Genomic DNA, 18,543 nt, shown 5'->3' with positions numbered 1-18,543 from the left:
TGACAAATCATTTTAGCTGGGGATTAAAACACAAAAAGCTGTTTAATATTATGACTTGCTGTGATAAACCTGATAATATTATTAGTATGAAGATGGCACATGGGTCTTCATGTTCATAGTTGGTTAATTGCTATGGAGTTGGATCAAAAGGGATTTTTGAAGAAATGAAACAGGAAAAGTAAAACAATAGTCATTTATACAGCTGTGATGTAGAGAGCGATCAAAGGCAGCAATAGACTATAGTGGGTCTGAGGACCTAGAAAAAAAAAGATTGAGGGAGGCTGTCTATTACTGACTGAAAGACACAGAGTGAAGCTTGCTGTATGAACATCCAGCTACCCTCCAGGCTGGGACAGTGGTCTGGTGAGCTAAGCAAGGACAAGCTGACACATTAGAGTTGTGTTTAGGTGTTATCTTCTTTTTAAACCAGTGTACCTAAAGATAGTGTTCCTGTTGTCTAATAAATAGCCTGTTTTGAAGAGGCTGGCTCATATCACTACAAACATCTGCTGGTTGAAGTTCTCCCAAGGTTTCCAAGAGGTGTGTAAGCTCATTTGGGCTGGCAAGAGTAGTCCGGGTGAGAAACAGAGGTGCTGACACCAGTGCCCCACTTACAAACTTCCTCTTGAGCAGAATGGAGACTCAAGGCCTACCACAAAGGGTGCACTTGTAAGAAAAGATTGTATACGGGTCAGAGTGCCTGTACACACCCTGCAGATTTGTCATCTTCCAAAAGCTATTGAAAGTTAACCACCTGCTCTGTCCTTAACTCACCTTCACTCAGTTCAATCACAAACATGCTATTGCTGCTGTAAATAACAAGCCCTGCTTTATTCTGAGATTGTAGAACAGGTTTTTCATGTTTGCATGATAGAATTCTAAGGCTGCGTATCCTATCAGTGCTGGACAACTTGTATGTGATTCTAAAACAAACGTTAGACATCTGAATAAAAATGTACATTACCTTTAGGTTCAAAAGTGCATATGTGCAGTTTAATTCTAAGCATTTAAAAACCCAAGTATATTAACTCTTCAAGTGGCCCTTATATTGAAAATGATGGTAGGGAAATTTCTTATTTTGGAGTCCACAGTTCTTGCCCTCTCTGATAGGGTTGCCAACTCTTCTGGACCAGATGCCTTGCCACAAATGGCTTCTGGCCCGTCCCATGGGGAGAGTTGGCAATCCTGCTCTCTGGTGATAGCATAGTCTCTAGCAATATGCCACAAACTGACTAGTATATATTTTAATGCCAGCTGTGTTTTATACCATATGTCTGCTTTCAGTTAGATCACTCTTACCTCTGGCAAAAAGATTGTATTTAATTCCTATGCCAGACCTTGTACTAGCAAAATGCTAACACAGCATTTTGGGTAGGAGATGTTATGATGTTTCTTTTGCCTATTAAAATACAACTTAGGTCAGCGAGATTAGTCCTCCCAGGGGTCCAATCCTGTGCACACTTAATACAGTAGGCAGTTCTTATGAGTGTTTTTGCTGACATTATTTGAGCTACCTTACTGTTAAGCAATAAAGGATGGCCATATTTGCCTAATTACTCACTGCTCTACAAGTTTAAAGAAAGACACTAATGTAAATTGCTTTATGTACTACTTCTAACCAAAGATATTCAAAATTGAATTCTACTTTTAAATTAATGAAAATATGGCAGAGAATGAGCCTATAATACTCACTGCCAAAATTGAATTTTCTATGTAATTTTAGTATAGGCCAGACAATGTCACAGAATGATTGATTTTATAATCTTCACAAGTGACAGACTTGCTTGCTCATCTACCTGCACAGATGTGGCTAATAAAAATTAGAGAAGATATCTATTCTGTCATCTAACATTTCCTGCTGTTATTGCAAATTTTTTCATTTTACTAGAAATTCTGTGTATTCCAAGAGTTAGTGGCTTTAGAATTATATTCAGTAGCCTTAGAATCTGGTCCCTCACCACAACCCTCTGATTAAGAATCTCCACTTTCATTATAAGAAATGAATTTGTTTCTAGCCCTCAGGTTGTGAAGAAAAGCAGGAAACATGCACTGAATATCAACTGATGTGAGGCTATTTGCCTGAGCTGGCAAACTGCCCAAAACAATGCTGAGATGTCAGAACTCATTTTATTGGATTGTTGGCTCTGAAACCTAAAGCATCTGCAGGATATTGTACAATGAAAATGTGAACTGCAATGAAAAATGTAAGTAATTTAATGCCAAAGTAAAGGTCACATGGATGACTGGTATTCTGTATATTCATTATTTTGTTCACAACTTAACAAGATAAATGGAGCAAAATAGATGAAAAGCAGAATTTTTTAATATCTTTTTAAAAGGTTGACTGTCGCTGAGAAAAGCATACTGAGCTTTAGCAAAACACACAGATCATCCTTCCAGAACACGAAGTATCTTGGCAGCTTTGTTCCAAGTGATTTATTAGAGGATTAGCAAGTGTTGTGGGGGAATTTCAGCAGAACATTACATAAATGGGAAATGCCTCAGTAACAAAGCAAGAGACGAAAGTGGCCAGAAAATCTAAACCGAGCAGCCCGCCCGTGCGCTGCTGTCTGATCACACGTGTCCAGTCGGCTGGAAAATCCCAGAGCTTCGGTTACAGCCACAGGCGTGTGAGGACAAGGGGAGCGGATGCCTGAGCTTCGGCCATACGCCCTGACCCGCATTCGCAAGCCAGGAGGCGAGCGGGCCCCGTGAGGGATGCAAACGATTCATTCGGTCGGGGCTGGAGCAGCACCCTGCCTGCCTCGGGGACGCTGCCCCTTTAAGACCCCCCCCCCCCAACCAACCATCCACTGCCTGGGCGGGTCAGCACAGGCGACCCATCCCCCTCTCCGCTGAATCCCTACAGAGCCCGTCGCGCGTCACTGGCTGGCGTCGCGTGAGCCGACCCAGCGCCTGGCGTTGCGGCAGCGTCGGAAAGAAGGCGAGGCCTGCACTTTACGGCAGCGCCGTGTTCGCCGAGCCCGCGCCATGGCGGATATGGAGGATCTGTTCGGGAGCGATGCCGACTCCGAGCCCGAGCAGAAAGGTACCGGCGCGGGGCCGATCCTCCCCTCGTCTCCCCTATTTAACCAGCTCTGCTCCTTCCTCCGCGCTGCGCCCCTCACGGGTCGCCCCCCCCCCACCCCTGGGGCTTCCCCTCCCTTTGTCCGTTCCCGGGCTGGGGGCCCCTCTTGGCCTTGCCACTTGGTGTCACGTGATGGCCGGGCCGGGTGGGCTTTGCGCCCTGCCCCTTTGGGGCTGGATTTCTGCTTCCGCGGCGATTGTCCCCTGCCAGGCGCTGAGGCCTGCGAGAGGGGGAGTGTGTCTGGCCCCTGCTCTAGACCGGAAGGATTGTATTGCTAATAACAAGGCCTGCCAGGCAGTAAAATGCGATTATTTGTGCAATTCATAATATAATGTCATTTGTTTACATAGTTTGGATATTTTCTACGTTTTTAAATATACTGATTTGCATTTTAATACAATCCAGAGTGTACAGTGCTCACTGTATTTTGATCACAAATAGTTGCACAATGAAAAACAAAAGACAGTGTTTCTATTCACCTAATACACCTAAGCACTGTAGTGCAATCTCTTTATCATCAAACGTGAACTTACAAGTGTATGCACAAAAATAACTACAGTCAAACACAAAACAATGTAGAACTTTAGAGCCTAAAGTCCATTCAGTTCTACTACTTGTTCATCCCATTGCTCAGACAGATAAGTTGGTTACAATTTGTAGGAAATAATGCTGCCTGCTTCTTGTTTACTATGTAACCTGGAAGTGAGAACAGACGTTTACATAGCACTGTTGTTGCATCACAAGATAGTTACATGCCAGATGTGCTAAAGATTCATATAACCCTTTATGCTTCAACCAGCCATTCAAGAGTACATACTTCCATGCTGATTATGAGTTCTGCTCAATAATGATCCAAAGCAATGAAGTCTGATGCATGTTCCCTTTCATCATCTGAGTTGGATGCCACCAGCAGAAGGTGGATTTTTTTTTGATGATTTGGATTCTGTAGTTTTTGCATTGGAGTGTTTGCTATTTTAAGACTTATGAAAGTACGCTCAGATTTTGGCTGACACTTAAGATTCTTAAACCTTAAATCCAGTGCTATAGCTGTTTTTAGAAATCTCACATTGTTATCTTCCTTGCATTTTGTCAAATTTGCTGTGAAAGTGTTCTCAAAACAAACGTGTGAGGTCATCATCTGAGACTGTTATAACTTGAAATATATAGCAGAATGCTGGTAAAACAGATCAGGAGCCACAATTCTCCACCAAAGAGTTCAGTCACAAATTTAATTAATACTTTTTAAACAAACATAATCAACATGGAAGCATATCCTCTGTAATAGTGGAAGCACAAAGGGGCATACAAACATCATATCTGACACACAAACACCTTGCAACAAAAGTTACAAAAATGTCATGCGAACGCCTGGTCTCATTTTCAGGTGACATTGTAAACAAGAAGCAGGCAGCATTACTTTCTGCAAATTGTAACTAAACTTGTTTGCCTTAGGGATTGGCTGAACAAGAAGTAGGATTCAATGGACTTGTGGGCTCTAAAGCAGTGGTCTCAAACTTCTGGATCACGGGCCATCCCTGGCCAGAGTAGTTGCCTAATCTGACCTGGGGGGCCTGCCACTGCCATGGGGAGTGTTGGCGCACTGACCTTTGCTGCAGCCCTAGACCAGGTACCCCCAGTAATCCCCAAAGCTGTGTCATTGGGGACCAGGTGCCATGGGGGGAGGAGGGGAAGGACAGGGAAGAGATAGGGGTTGGGAAACAGGTACGGACAGGTCAACTTCCCCTGGCCTGCCCAGGCTCCTTCGTCATATAGGGCAACTGCTGTGGCCAGGGATGGCCTGCTATCTGGAAGTTTGAAATCCCATGCTCAGAAGTTTTACATTGTTTAGTTTTTTAGTCCAGATATGTAACAAAAAAAATCTAAATTTGTAAGTTAAGCTTCCATAATAAAGAGATTGCACTACAATACAATAATTCTATGAAGTGAATTGAAAACTACAATTTATTTTATTATTTTTACAGTGCAAATATTTGTAATAAAAGTAATATAGGACTGTATACTTTGTATTCTAAGTTTTAATAAAAAGCAATATATTTGAAAATGTAGAAGACATCCAAAATATTTGATAAATCTTCAACTGGTATTCTGTTATTTAACAGGGCAGTTACATTTTATTAGCCTTTTATTCTTTGAGTACTTGTATATTTAGTGATGTTGCATTTCATGAGTTTCTTGTTTGTTCCTTTTTATCTGGAAAAATAACCTGTTAAGACTGTACTTTCAGTGATCATTTCTATAACTTTCTCTTTTTATATTAGTGATGGTCACTATTTTTAACATAATTCACACCTCACAATTGTCATTAGAATTCCAAGAAAATGTTGAAATTATTTCTTTAAGGATATTGTCCAGATTGGCTTGTCTAAAATTTGAGCTTCTGCATGTTTTATAAGTCTTTGTCATTTTATGTAATTTACTCTTCAAAACAAATGCTAGATTTTTTTCATGAATAAAAATAAGTGCTACAAACCCAGCACTTATGAGCAGTTCTACTTTAACAAATCTGACTTTGGACATGTGTTCGGGAAGGACAAGCAAATTGGATTTGAAAACAATTTCCGTTTTGATCTCTTGAGATGTTATACACAGAATAAAATGTTAGTTAATCCCTTTTTATTCTTTTGAATTTATCTTTGATGTCTTGATTATTCATATAAATGTCTAATTTTTCTTTGGCTCCTAATAAACTCTTGGCTTAAATGATGACTTGTGGCAGTTAGGATCACAAATTAGTTATCTGTCCTTTTTAAAAAAAAAATTCTTTTAATGCCACATCTTAGTTAGCTACTCTTGTATTCTTATAATCATTTGCATAAGCCCATCCACTTTACTTTCATTATTTAAGTGCATCTCTCTTGTCTCCTCATTTTTTTCCCCATTGTGTTTTAAGAAGTGCTAATCTTTTTGGTGTCTCCTCATCTGGCATTCTGTCACCTTAATAATTTTTAAGTGGATAGTATTTATTTTGCAGATTCTGACTCTGGATCTGACTCTGACTCTGATCAGGAGAATGCTGGGTCAGGCAGTAATGTTTCTGGAAGTGAGAGTGACGGTGATGATGACAGAGAGGCAATAAAGCCCAGCAATAAAGAGTTATTTGGAGATGATAGTGAGGATGAGGGAGCATCCCACCATACTGGGAGTGACATTCGGTCTGAAAGGTCATACAATCACTCTGAAGCTTCGGGACATTCTGAACATGAAGATAATGACCAGTCAGATATTGATCAGCATAGTGGTTCAGAAGCTGCTGATGACGATGATGCCAGAGGACACGGATCAGACGAAGGTAGCCATCGCTCAGATGCTGATGGATCTGAAAAAGCACATTCGGAGGATGAAAAATGGGGCAAAGAGGACAAAAGTGATCAGTCAGATGATGATGAGAAGTTACAGAATTCTGATGATGATGAAAGGCCGCAAAACTCTGATGATGAAGAGAAGGTGCAGAACTCTGATGATGATGAAAGGCCTCAGGTTTCTGATGATGAGGAAAGACTACAAAACTCTGATGAGGAGAAAATGCAGAACTCAGATGATGAAGACAGGCTGCAGATCTCTGATGAGGAAAAGATCCAGAACTCCGATGATGAAAGGGCTCAGCATTCTGATGAAGAGAAGATGCAGAACTCTGAGGATGATGAAAGGGCTCAGCATTCTGATGAGGAGGAGAAGATGCAGAACTCTGGGGATGATGAAAGGGCCCAGCATTCTGATGAAGATCACAGGCGTTCCGATGATGAAGAGGAACAGGAACATAAATCTGGTAGGATTGAATACAGTGTTAATGATTTCACTATAAATAGACAAATGAAAATATTGTAATTGTTGACTGCCTTGGGTTCTTCTAGTGGTCTCCCAGTTGAGAAAATTAATCCTCATGTTGGGTGACCTTTTCTCAAAAAATTGATTCTAGTGTATTTTCATGAACAAAACCAAGTTGATTTTTTATTTAATCGTGATTTTGAATAGACTGAACTGTCACCATTACAACGAGGACCCAAAGTCATGAGTTTTCTTGTTGACCGGTCCATAACAATATCCCTTTGTTGTCCTGGCTTGAAATTATTTAGATTTGGTTACAAAATTAATTATCAATTTCAGTTGACTTTTAATGATAATAGAGTATTTTTAATAAAGCCTGATTCAGACTACATTAATTATTTTTTCATTGGTTGAATTAGTTTACTTATTAATACAAGCTATGGATAATGTGAGATGTAAAAAGATGCAGAATGAAACAGTTAATTTGAGGATCTACTCTTTGATAGAATCTGCAAGAGGCAGTGACAGTGAAGATGAAATTTTGCGAATGAAACGTAAAAAAACAATTACATCGGATTCAGAAATGGACAGTGATGTAGAAGGACAAAAAGGTAACTAGCTGTTTTTTTTCAAATCCCTTCTACTTTATCTGACATTAAGTGTCTGTCACAAAACCAGTTTAAAACTGTGTATTATTGGTATGAGAAGAAAACTAATGTTGGATTATCTGAGAGACGCAGATCATAACGTCTAAGGTGCCCAATAAATTGTAGCAATAGAGTTGTGTGGAGAAGCATGCACAATTCTAAGTCATCTGTACCCATTGCTATCAGCTGTTCACTTTCCTGGGCAACAATTGAATTTTATGAAAAAAATATAACATCATTGTATCCTAATTTCTTGTTGGAAGACTCTAGAAATTAGTGAATCTGTGATAGGAGACTCAGAGGATGTATGTTATCTGCCGCACTTCACTAGAATGGATGGAGGTATCAGATCTGCCTTTGTCTAATATGCTAAATTGGTTTTTACTTCATGATTGAAAGTTTAAATAATCTAATCTAAAATCTGTTCCTCTCAGTTGCTAAATTTTCACTCTTGGTCCTTATGATGTTATTGTTTCAGTAGTATTCCTGTCTTTATAGAGTTCTTCCAATGTAGATGTGACCTGAATTTGTAAGTTTAAAACATTTCTCTGTGGGAGAAGAGACAAAATCAACTTTTCAAGTCCTCTTTGAACTTTCTAGAGCAATGCACAAAATAGGAAATCTTTTTTTTCTCCTTTGCAGGTCCCTTTTAATGATGTCGTAGATGATATCCAGTGGTAGAATGTAACAATTTCTCTCTCGTATTCTATTCAAGGTCACAGGGATGCAATAGATCTATTTGGAGGTGCAGATGACATTTCTTCAGGGAGCGATGGGGAAGACAAGCCACCAACTCCAGGGCAACCTATTGTAAGACTTTTGACTAAAATTGCCTGCTGTGTCTTACACCTGTCCCAGTAGTCTAGTATAAAGTTTTAAATCCTAGAGGAGTGAGAGGATTATTCCAGGAGTGGGTGGGTATGATTCTGTGGCCTGCATTGTGCGGGGGATCAGACTAGATGATCATAATGATCCCTTCTGACCTTAAAGTCTATGAGTTTTAGCACATTTTAATGAAAGATTGACAGTTTAGTGAGAATTCATAAATGATTTGCACAAGCAGAAAGAATTACTATTAACAGTTCTTCCTGGTATATATGGCAATGCAAGATAGGCTGACATTTGTTTTTCTACTGTTGTAATTATGGATATATGTTTTGAGTACTTTCTGCTGATATCAGCACGTATAATATAGCACTATAACAATTCTTGATACTTGTAGTAGGGCCTGTTAGAAAAGTGTTTTTCTTTTGGCAATAGATGACTATGGATTCAAAGACCTTTACATCTAAAGGCCAGTTTTTATCTAGGCAAAATTGACATCATCTTCTTGTTTCCTGTAAGAGGCTGATTATTTGAATCAATCCCATGGCTTTTTGGTTTTTTTTTTTTTTTTTTTTTAAATGTTCATTCTCTCTGGTATCTTGAGCTAACATTCAAAACTGAAATCACTTGAGATGGCATGCTTGAGTACAGTGATAATTTTGTCTCAGTAGTATGTACTTTGTACAGTCCAATTACATGTTAGGTGGAAGGGGTGGGAAAGAGATTTTTTTCCATATGTTTCAGAGTAGGGATGTAATAGTGTAGTCAATTAACTGATAAGCAAAAGCTTATAGGTTAATGCTATAGACTACACACATTTCTTCTCTCTCCTCCCTGCCCCCGGCCAGTAAATTTTTTAGCAGACTGGCCAACAGCTCGGCTTAGTCCTGGCTTGCGACAGGTCCAGGACCTACACCTGCTGTGGCTCTGCATTTAAAGTGTATTATGAGCTAGACAGGCAGGCAGGCAGCCCAGCTCAGTCCTGGCTCACTCTGGGTCTGGGAGCTCAGACCCGCCCCAGACAAGGGCTGCTCTCACCCCTTTATCAGAGGCAATAGTACAGGGTGACAGGCAGCCAGTCTGTGAGGGGAGCTGGTTTTTAAACTGGCTCCCCTCGTAGACCAGCTCCTGCCTGGTATCCCACGCTGCTGCCTCGGATACAGAGGCAACAGCATGAAGTGGCAGGGGACTTCTTGGTTCCATCCCCAGGGACTATAGAATAGTCAACTAACCGATAAGAATTCATGAGGTTACTCGACTATCCAGTTAACTGATATTTAAAATCCGTATTTCAGAGCAAAAATTAAGAGGTCAGTGGAATATCCCAAAGAGTCGCCTTTTTCACCTAAATCATATAATATGGTTTTGCTACTCTGTCCATTAGGATGAGAATGGACTCAATCAGGAGCAGCCGGAGGAAGAACCTATTCCAGAAACACGAATAGAAGTAGAAATACCAAAAGTAAACACTGATTTAGGAAATGACTTATATTTTGTGAAGTTGCCCAACTTCCTCAGCGTGGAGCCCAGGTAATTATATTGGAGTCTGGAGTAAAGGTTTTTATTTCCCTGTATTGCTTTTGTTCTAGTAAATAACTCCTTTTATTTTGTACTAATTTGACCTTGTGAAATTTTTACTTGGTCTACCTTTAAAATTCATCTCATTCTTGTCTAAACCAATAAAAGAACTAGTGATCTTTTGTAGACTTGGCATACAACTCAAATGAGTAATTCTGTCCTTTTTAATATTTTGTAATTGCCTGTGCCTGCATTGCACCATCTCCTGAATTTATAGTGGTCTTCCTTTCTTCAGCACTGTGTTAGTTTTTGGTAAATGTTGATACTTTCATTCTGTGTTTTTAAAACAAATTATCTTTCTTTAAAATTTAATTCAGAGTACACAGACTATTCAGGGGACCTGAGTATTTCCTTACTACAGAAAATCTGTTTTTATTTTATTAATTTTATATGTATGACTTTTCTCTCAAGACATTGCTGTGTTTCAGATCTAAAAATCAAGTACTGAATATCATGTAAAAAGTCAACTAGAAAGATTTTAGGTCTCCTAGTGGTTATGTATCTTGTTTTTGAGATTAATACACAACAAAAAATGATATAGGTTTCAGTGGACTGACTTAACAATGCATTTATGTAACTTGCAAAGAATTGCTAGAATTGTCTATGCTTTTCATATTTTTAGCCTACTATGTACAGTAAAACTCCATTAGTCCAGCATCCAATGGTCCGGCACTCCTGATGGTCCAGCACCATCAGGAACCCGGAAGTGTTCGTGGCAGCCGGACAATTGGAGCTGTTCTGCGTCCGGCTTCCCCGATTCAGCCGCTGCTGAAACTGACCAGCAGCTGAATTGGGGAAGCCGGGCTGGTCCTGTAGCGTTGCCCGTTGGCACTACGAGACCAACCCCACAGCACCCCAGCTGCTCTGCCGCAGGCGTCCCCAATTCAGCCGCTGCTGAAACTGACCAGCAGCAGCTGAATTGGGGACGCCTGGGGCAGAACCGGACTATCGGAAGGGGGGGTTATGAGGGGTCTGGGGTGGCATCCCCCCACCCCACCCCAGACCCCCTCATAGCCCCGCCTCTGATAGTCCGGCATATTTGATAATCTGGCACCCCCTGGGTCCTAAAGGTGCCGGATTATCGGAAGTTTACTGTATCTTCACAAAATATCAGTTTTAAAAATACAGTGAATTGAAACAGTAGCATGTTCCTAATGAGTTCATAGTATTATAAAGACTGGTTTTTAAAAGATTATCAGTTGAGTTCAAAACAAGTAGTTTTCATATTTTTTCCAATTTGAGACCATTTAATCTAGCCAAATGTAATTGCTATTAAAATGTACTTTTGAATAATAGCAGCACTACTTTGGATTTTAAAACAAGTTTCACCTCATCTGTTTGCTAGGTGACTATTTTTTATCCATTGAAGCCAGAAAAAAATATTATGATTATTCAAAGCCAGAAGAAAGCATTATGATTATTCAGACTGATCATTTGTATAATACAGATCATAGAATTTTTTTCCAAATTTTATAAAAAAAATAAATAAATGTGTATAGCTTCTTATAGTACTGCTCCAACTGCACATCAACCAGTTATAAAAAAGTTTTGAGTTTTGCCTTTTTCTAAACATACCACTGATTTAGGATTTGTGTTACCGGACCTTATAAAAGGTATCACTATCCCTGTATAAGTTGGGTTGTTCCTGACCCATTCTAGTTTGGTGATTCTCCTGCTGCAGACCACTTTGAAAGAGAACTCTTCTTTTGGACCACTTCTATCCTGATGCATCATTGCTTGGTTTTCAAAATGTTGTGTGTCAGGATATACAGACTTGGAAAATATTCAGACAGATTACTGCAGCCATTGATGGCTTTCTCAAAGAGTAGAAAAGTGCATCTGACAACTTTGGTCACTTTTGCTGCTTCTCCTTCCATCACTCTTTGCAGCCATAATCCATAGCAGGTGCAAATGGAGATACTAATAAATGGAAACCAAGAGCTTGTTGACACTTGAAACACTACAACAGCATAAACAGCATTGCTGTTGCATTTCAATGTAGATGCTCTTTCTGCTAATGGGAGGGATTGTTCCCACTGGCATATGTAATCTACCTCCCTGAGGCAGTGGCTAGGTTGACAGAAGAGTTCTTCTGTAGAACTTGAATGGTCTACATGGGTACTTAGGTTGGCTGAATATCCCTGCTTGGTGGTAAGGATTTTTCGTACTCTTGACCAATATAAACAAACCTAATTTTCAAGCACACCAAGCTCAAATAGCAGTAGTTTAGAAGATTAACAGCTTTTCCCTTTTCACTTTCTGTTCCTTTACAACATCAGGGAGACGAGTTGAGGGATGAGACTCCTCCAGATATCAGACTGGGTGGGAAGAAAATTTTTTCTGCCTCTCCCTAGTGATGTTAGATAGTGATTAACTGAATAGTCATGTAACTGCATCAAATTTTATGGGTTACATGACTATTCGATAGTCCCTAGGGGCGGGGCCAGCAGCCAGTGCGCTCTGAGCCCCACTACTGGGGATCCTCCTGCCACCCCACGCTTCTAGCTCCCTGCGGACAGAGCTGGTGCTGGGGGAGAACCAGCTTTTAAGCCAACTTTCCCTCTCCTCCATCCTGCATCAGCTATTGCTTACCCCTCTCCCCCCTGCCTCTGGGAGGCAGAAGTCTGGGGCAGGTGACTCCATAGAACTGGCTGCCCCTCCCCGCCCCACGCTGCTGCCTCTGCTAGAGAGGCAGCAGCACTGGGGGAGGGGGAGGGGAGTAAGCTGCTCACGTGGGCCAATATGTGCGTGGGCAGTTTTGAAGGCAGGCTTCCCTCATGTACTGGCTCTTGCCTGCCCCCCTCACCCTCTTCGCAGCTGCCTCTCTATCAGGCTTATTGGTTAATCATGCAGGTGACTACACAGTTACATCCCCACCTCTCCCTTCTGTCAGATGGGTTAGTGTGGGACTGTGTGGGACAAACCTGACACCTGTTAGGCTCAGATGAAAGATGGTTCATCCAAATGTTGTTCTGGCAGGAATTTGTGCATCTGAACCTTGATAATTGACAAAGTCTTTATCATATTTTTAAAACTCACTTTACCATATCAAGTCCTAGAGCTTCTGGTGCACTGGCCGCACATGGTTTGTCAGGGTTAGCTGCTGGCGGACCACTAGACAGTTTAACTGAGCATCTGCAGGTATGGCTGCTTGTAGCTCCCAGTGCTGCAGTTTGCCATTCCCAACCAATAAGGGTTGCGGGAAGTTCCTACCAGAAGTGCCAATTGACTAAAACGGCAAACTGTGGCCACTGGTAGCTGTGGGGCTTTGTTCCTGCAGACACTCAGGTAAACAAACCACTTGGCAACCCTCCAGTGACTAATCCTGATAACCCGCAGGTCAGAGGTTTGCCACTTCTGTCCTAAAGTCAGGCTTGACCTCTTTGCCACAATGGGACACTGGGGGGAAGACATCACATTTGAGGTAGACTTTGTCTTTACAAAAAGCTATTTAGAGGTGTAAAATCTTAGAATTGGTTGCAGCTGATATTATTAGAGACTTTATATTGTCTGTGGTTTTAAACCTCTCCAGTTTATTACATGGTTACAGAAATAAATGCATATATACCATGGTAGTGATGTCTACAGTTATGTGTAATGTATAATTTAGCTGAATCGCAAATGCATTTTAGCAGTCCTAGATTAACCTGCATTTGCTTTTCTAGAGGATGGGTGAATAAAGAATACATTGTCTAATTTATTACAGACCATTTGATCCTCAGTATTATGAGGATGAATTTGAAGATGAGGAGATGCTTGATGAAGAGGGTAGAACAAGATTAAAACTAAAGGTATATCTGTAATTTTCTTTCTGCATTTCCCCTCTTCCCTGTTAGGTTCATTCAAACTACTGTACAAAACAAAAAACCTAGGAGATTCAAAGGCGATACATACTTACAGGCTTTCTGTTCCAGGTGGAAAATACTATACGTTGGCGGATGCGAAGAGATGAAGAAGGAAATGAGATTCGAGAAAGCAATGCACGGATAGTCAAGTGGTCAGATGGAAGGTTAGTTTAGGCTTGTCTGTATTTTCTAATCTAGACTAGGAAAACATAACTGTAAGATGTGCTTGCATAGAAAAGTGTGTGGGGGTGGCGTTTGAAGCTTTCACAATTGATAACTATTGTTTTCTCAGATCTTTGAGTGTAGGCTGTATTATTTAACTATTTCAATCTACATTGTACATAAAAAAGAGGAAAAGGTTTTCTCCACTTATGTATGAGGTAAATCCAGAATGAGTCACTAAATATCAAACTAAATGATATATACATCTTTTTTTCAGCATGTCACTGCATTTGGGCAATGAAGTATTTGATGTGTACAAGGCACCGTTACAGGGAGATCACAACCATCTGTTTATCCGACAAGGAACTGGTCTACAGGGCCAGGCTGTGTTCAAGACTAAATTAACTTTCAGGTAAACATACAGTTAATTAACAGAACATTAAGTCAAAGTACAACATTTTGGTATGAAATGTTTTGAGTATTGAAAGGTGGAGATGAATTGGTGAAGAAATGATTAATGAGTTTTTATTTTACTACACTTGGTATGGAAGAGGGTTTTTTTTTTTTTAATAAAAAATCCCCCCAAACTATTTTAATTTTTTTTTCTGGCTCTTGAAAACTGAGGCTGCTATGCACATAACTGTGGCTCAGTCATGAGTTTTATAGGCTACCATTTGACTTCAGTGGTGACCAGTGTTCCCTCTAATTTTTTTCCATCCATGTGCAAACTAAATTTTGTCATGTGCACCGAGGCACATGTATGTGCACCACTATAGAAAAACATGCTGCGAGCACCATAGGTGCTCTGCTAATCAGCTGGGCAGCCCCTGAATCTCTCTTGAGCAATCGCCCAAGCACTTGACTTACAGGAAACACTAGTGCTTACCACTGGTATTGGGATCTGAGTATCAGTTGTACAGAGACTTCCAAATTGTATGAGTTTATACTCTCGATGAAGAGTAAGACTAGCTTGAAGCTAGCTAGTTATGCTTGAAAGCTACAGTACATGTCTCTAAAAAGTGATCCTGAAGTGGCATCTTGGGGCAGCTGTCTGTGCCTCATTTTTTTACAAGCATAATTGAGATCGGAATATGGTCCTGCAATTGAGACTGAGTTAAAATTTCCATTGATAAGTGGCCCAGATACCAGCCAGCACCCTGTCCTTCCCCATAGCATAACTGTAATACTATATGAACAATAAAACAAGCTAAATACTGTTTCACTGTCACTGAATACTGTACAGAGGAAATTGAGCTGTTTAGTAAGAAGATGCCATTTTTCAATATTCACTTTCAGAGTAGATCTGAAGGTAATTAGGTCTGAGACCAAATCTCCAGGGTTGGAAGGCCAGTATGCTATTTATTACACTATCTAGACCACCTATATTTTTATCTGTAATTTTAATACTTAATTTACATTTTACTATGATAAATGGTGTAAATCAGGAGGGGTATTGATCTTGGAAAAAAGATCTCTACACAATACTTCACTGTTACGAAGATGGTGATAATGATCAGAAGCATAAATCTGAAGTAGAAGGAGGAATATGTCGGTGTAAAGAGGATGTGAAGGATTTCTTAGGGGAAGGGTGATTTTGTTAAATATTTTATTAGATAATTGTGTGTGTTGTACATATTATCTGTTGTGGGTTTTTTTTGGTTTTGCACAAATGAGTCTTTGATTTTCCCTGTTGTTTTTGTGGCATGTTTGTGATTGTTCTTGGATAGCAAAGGTATCCTTATAAGATGTATTTAACCTGTAGCAATTTTCTAACAGGCCTCACTCTACAGACAGCGCCACCCACAGGAAGATGACTTTGTCTCTTGCAGATAGATGTTCAAAGACCCAAAAAATTCGTATTTTGCCAATGGCTGGTCGTGATCCAGAATCTCAGCGCACAGAAATGATTAAGGTGTTAATTGTGATAAGGAATTTTATTGTTTTATGACGTAAATTTAGAACTAACTTTGTTCCTCTCAAATTGTAAATATTGTGACTTGCTTTTAGAAAAATGAATTAAGATTTACCCAGTATAGCTTAGTAATATATTCTACCAATGTAACATCCATTTTTATGATTGGTGGATATAGCCCCTGATACAGTGATTGCCTTATAAACTAAGAGCAGAAATTGTTAACAAGAATATTTCAGAAATAACAATTTAAAAACAAATATTAAGAATACAACAAATGAAGCTCTGGGAAGTAAAATTGAAAAAAAATTGTTTTTAAGATGAAAATAAGGTGATGTGTTTGTTTTTATAGCAGTTGCCAGATGATCCTGACACTTTACTCTACGTCATGTTTATCTGGCCTGTATACACTTAATTTGCACTTTCAAAATTATAGCCCAAATTAATCTCCCTTGTTCTACAGGGCCCAGCACAGTGGAGCCCCAGTCCTGACTGGAATGCCTAGCTATCTCTGTATTGTAATATGGAAATTATTGTGTATTTTTCAGTGGAAGTTTTTACTTGTTGACTTGTATAGGAACTTCCTCTATGCAAGAACAGGAAGAATGTGTTGCTTTGTCAGTTTTCTGTGCAGTTTTCCCTTCTTGATAAATAGCAATATTGCTATTCTCCACCCTTTTGGCTGAGAAGGCAAACAGACTTCCATGGCTTCTTTGATGTTTAGAAAGCAGAGGTGCCAATGTAAGGGTGAGTGTAGACTACATCCCTCTTTCAACTGAGGGATGTAAATTAGGCACTTCAAAACTGCAAACGAAGTCAGGATTTGAATTTCCCATGCTTCATTTGCATAATGGCATCATGGCACTATTTCGAAAGTAAAAAAAAAAAGTAAAAAAAAGAGAAGGCTTTTTCAAAAGATCCTGTAAACCTCAAAAAATGAGGTTTACAGGATCTTTCGAAAAAGGCTTCCATTTTCGAAAGAACCGCGTCTAGTCTGCGGTTTTACTTTCAAAATAGCGCTTTTTCGAAAGAGCATCATGATGCCATTATGCAAATGAAGTGCAGGAAATTCAAATCCTGGCTTCATTTGCAGTTTTGATGTGCCTAATTTACATCCCTCTGTCGAAAGAGGGATGTAGTCTAGATGTACCCAATGTGTTTAACCTGAAACAATTTTCTAACAGGCCTCACTCTACAGACAATGCCAGCCACAGGAAGATCACTTTGTCTTTTTTCAGATAGATGTTCGAACACCCAAATGCAGACATTTTTAATGTATATTCTGTGAAGTTGGTTGCCAACTATACAAGAATAGCAGCCAGTTGTATAATACTCACAGTAATGTTTGCCTGTATTTTGTGTCAGAATTAATTCCTATGTCTGCCATTCCTGGATTGGCATGCGAAGGGGACTAATCCTTCTATTGAGACAGAACAAATCAGCAAAGGGCTGATGGATAACCTTCCACATGAAATGCTGTGTTTCCTGTACAACATGCTAGAGCCAGTTGTAATTTCATTTTTAAAGAAACTAGCCCCTTTTATTTGCCTTCCCATATCTGCCTTTCACTATTCCAACTAATCTTTTGGCCTGAAAATTCCCATGCTTTAAACAGAGGAGCTAATGGTTGTGGAATTTTTGGAAATAAATCAGTCAAACTTCTTTATTTTATTAGTTTTTTACTTTTAACCAAAAGTAACCTTTTTGTATGTAAGTTATCTGTTTGTGCTGCAACTAGATTTCTCATGCACTGCAGGACCAGTACATAGGCACTGTGCAAAAGATTTCACTTCAGAGTATATGTTTATTAAAAGCTTGATTGAATATTGATTGGTTATGTGTCACTAGTGCCAGTAAGGATTACAATTGCTATCAAGGTGTAGCTGTCATAAAATAAACCTTGTGAATGGAGTATTTGCTGTAATCTATAGAAACAACCCTGCCAAACAATTCTGAGGTACTCCACAGGCAACTGTGAAGGAAGTGCTGGGCCCTCTACTGAAAAGTGAAGTTTTTTCCAATCCTTCAGTAGTGGGGGGAAAATTCGTAGTGTTTGCTGCAAACCATGGTCTCTGTGTTGCTTCTGAGATTCCATTATTGCTTTGGTGTTACCTCTGTAAATGTTATTTTAAATTTTAGTAAGAAAATAAAAATCTAGAGATTGAACATATTTATTCAAACATTAATTTAAGTATGTTGCTACAGATATAAATATTAGTTTTTCAAAATTTTGTATTCATTGACAATACAATGTTCCAGGAAAAGTAGTGCTAATTGAAAATAGCATTTTTGGCATAGTGCGATGAACAAATCAATGTTTATCACACATGTTCTGTATAGGAAAGGTAAAACAGACACAGCAATCCAGAAACAAGTAATGGTTAAATTTAAGTTGCTTTTTTTTCCCTGCATGTTATCTGATTGTAAATAATTTATATTTCATCATGGGTATGTTTTGTTGTCTCTATTTTTAAGCTGTTTAAATTCTTAGAATATTCCAAAATCTGATTTGCAATATTGGAAGCTAAGCCTTTGACTCTGGTCTGCATTAAAGAAAATAAATAAAGACGCTTAAAGCTATAAATGTTTCTATCAAGAGAAATGTCAAATATAAAAACGACTTGCCTGATTCTCCATAGTCCTGCCCTGTGTGTAGTCATTCGCATCAGTGCAAAGTGATCATCAAGCTATGTGAAATGA

General features: G+C 39.5%; 1 protein-coding gene across 2 annotated transcripts in view; it reads left to right on the top strand.

The window, feature by feature from the left end:
- The first annotated feature begins 2,861 nt into the window (after positions 1–2,861).
- Positions 2,862–18,543, top strand: part of LEO1 (LEO1 component of Paf1/RNA polymerase II complex) — a 31,798-nt gene continuing 16,116 nt past the window's right edge. Inside the window, exons 1-9 of one of the 2 annotated variants that reach the window (XR_012895763.2) lie at positions 2,862–3,049; positions 6,081–6,875; positions 7,381–7,485; positions 8,237–8,331; positions 9,731–9,876; positions 13,631–13,715; positions 13,839–13,933; positions 14,209–14,343; positions 15,708–15,843. Coding sequence is in view for 1 of the 2 variants with exons in the window: in XM_075897251.2 (XP_075753366.2) it covers positions 2,992–3,049; positions 6,081–6,875; positions 7,381–7,485; positions 8,237–8,331; positions 9,731–9,876; positions 13,631–13,715; positions 13,839–13,933; positions 14,209–14,343; positions 15,708–15,843 (1,650 nt within the window). In the remaining variant the exon portion in view is untranslated. The remainder of the gene's footprint in view (positions 3,050–6,080; positions 6,876–7,380; positions 7,486–8,236; positions 8,332–9,730; positions 9,877–13,630; positions 13,716–13,838; positions 13,934–14,208; positions 14,344–15,707; positions 15,844–18,543) is intronic. The other variant, XM_075897251.2, reaches the window with a different exon arrangement.

This window comes from Pelodiscus sinensis, chromosome 14 (genome assembly GCF_052426305.1).
Source record: "Pelodiscus sinensis isolate ZL-2025 chromosome 14, ASM5242630v1, whole genome shotgun sequence".
Classification (NCBI taxonomy): domain Eukaryota; kingdom Metazoa; phylum Chordata; order Testudines; family Trionychidae; genus Pelodiscus; species Pelodiscus sinensis.
This window is presented reverse-complemented; position numbering and strand designations above follow the sequence as displayed.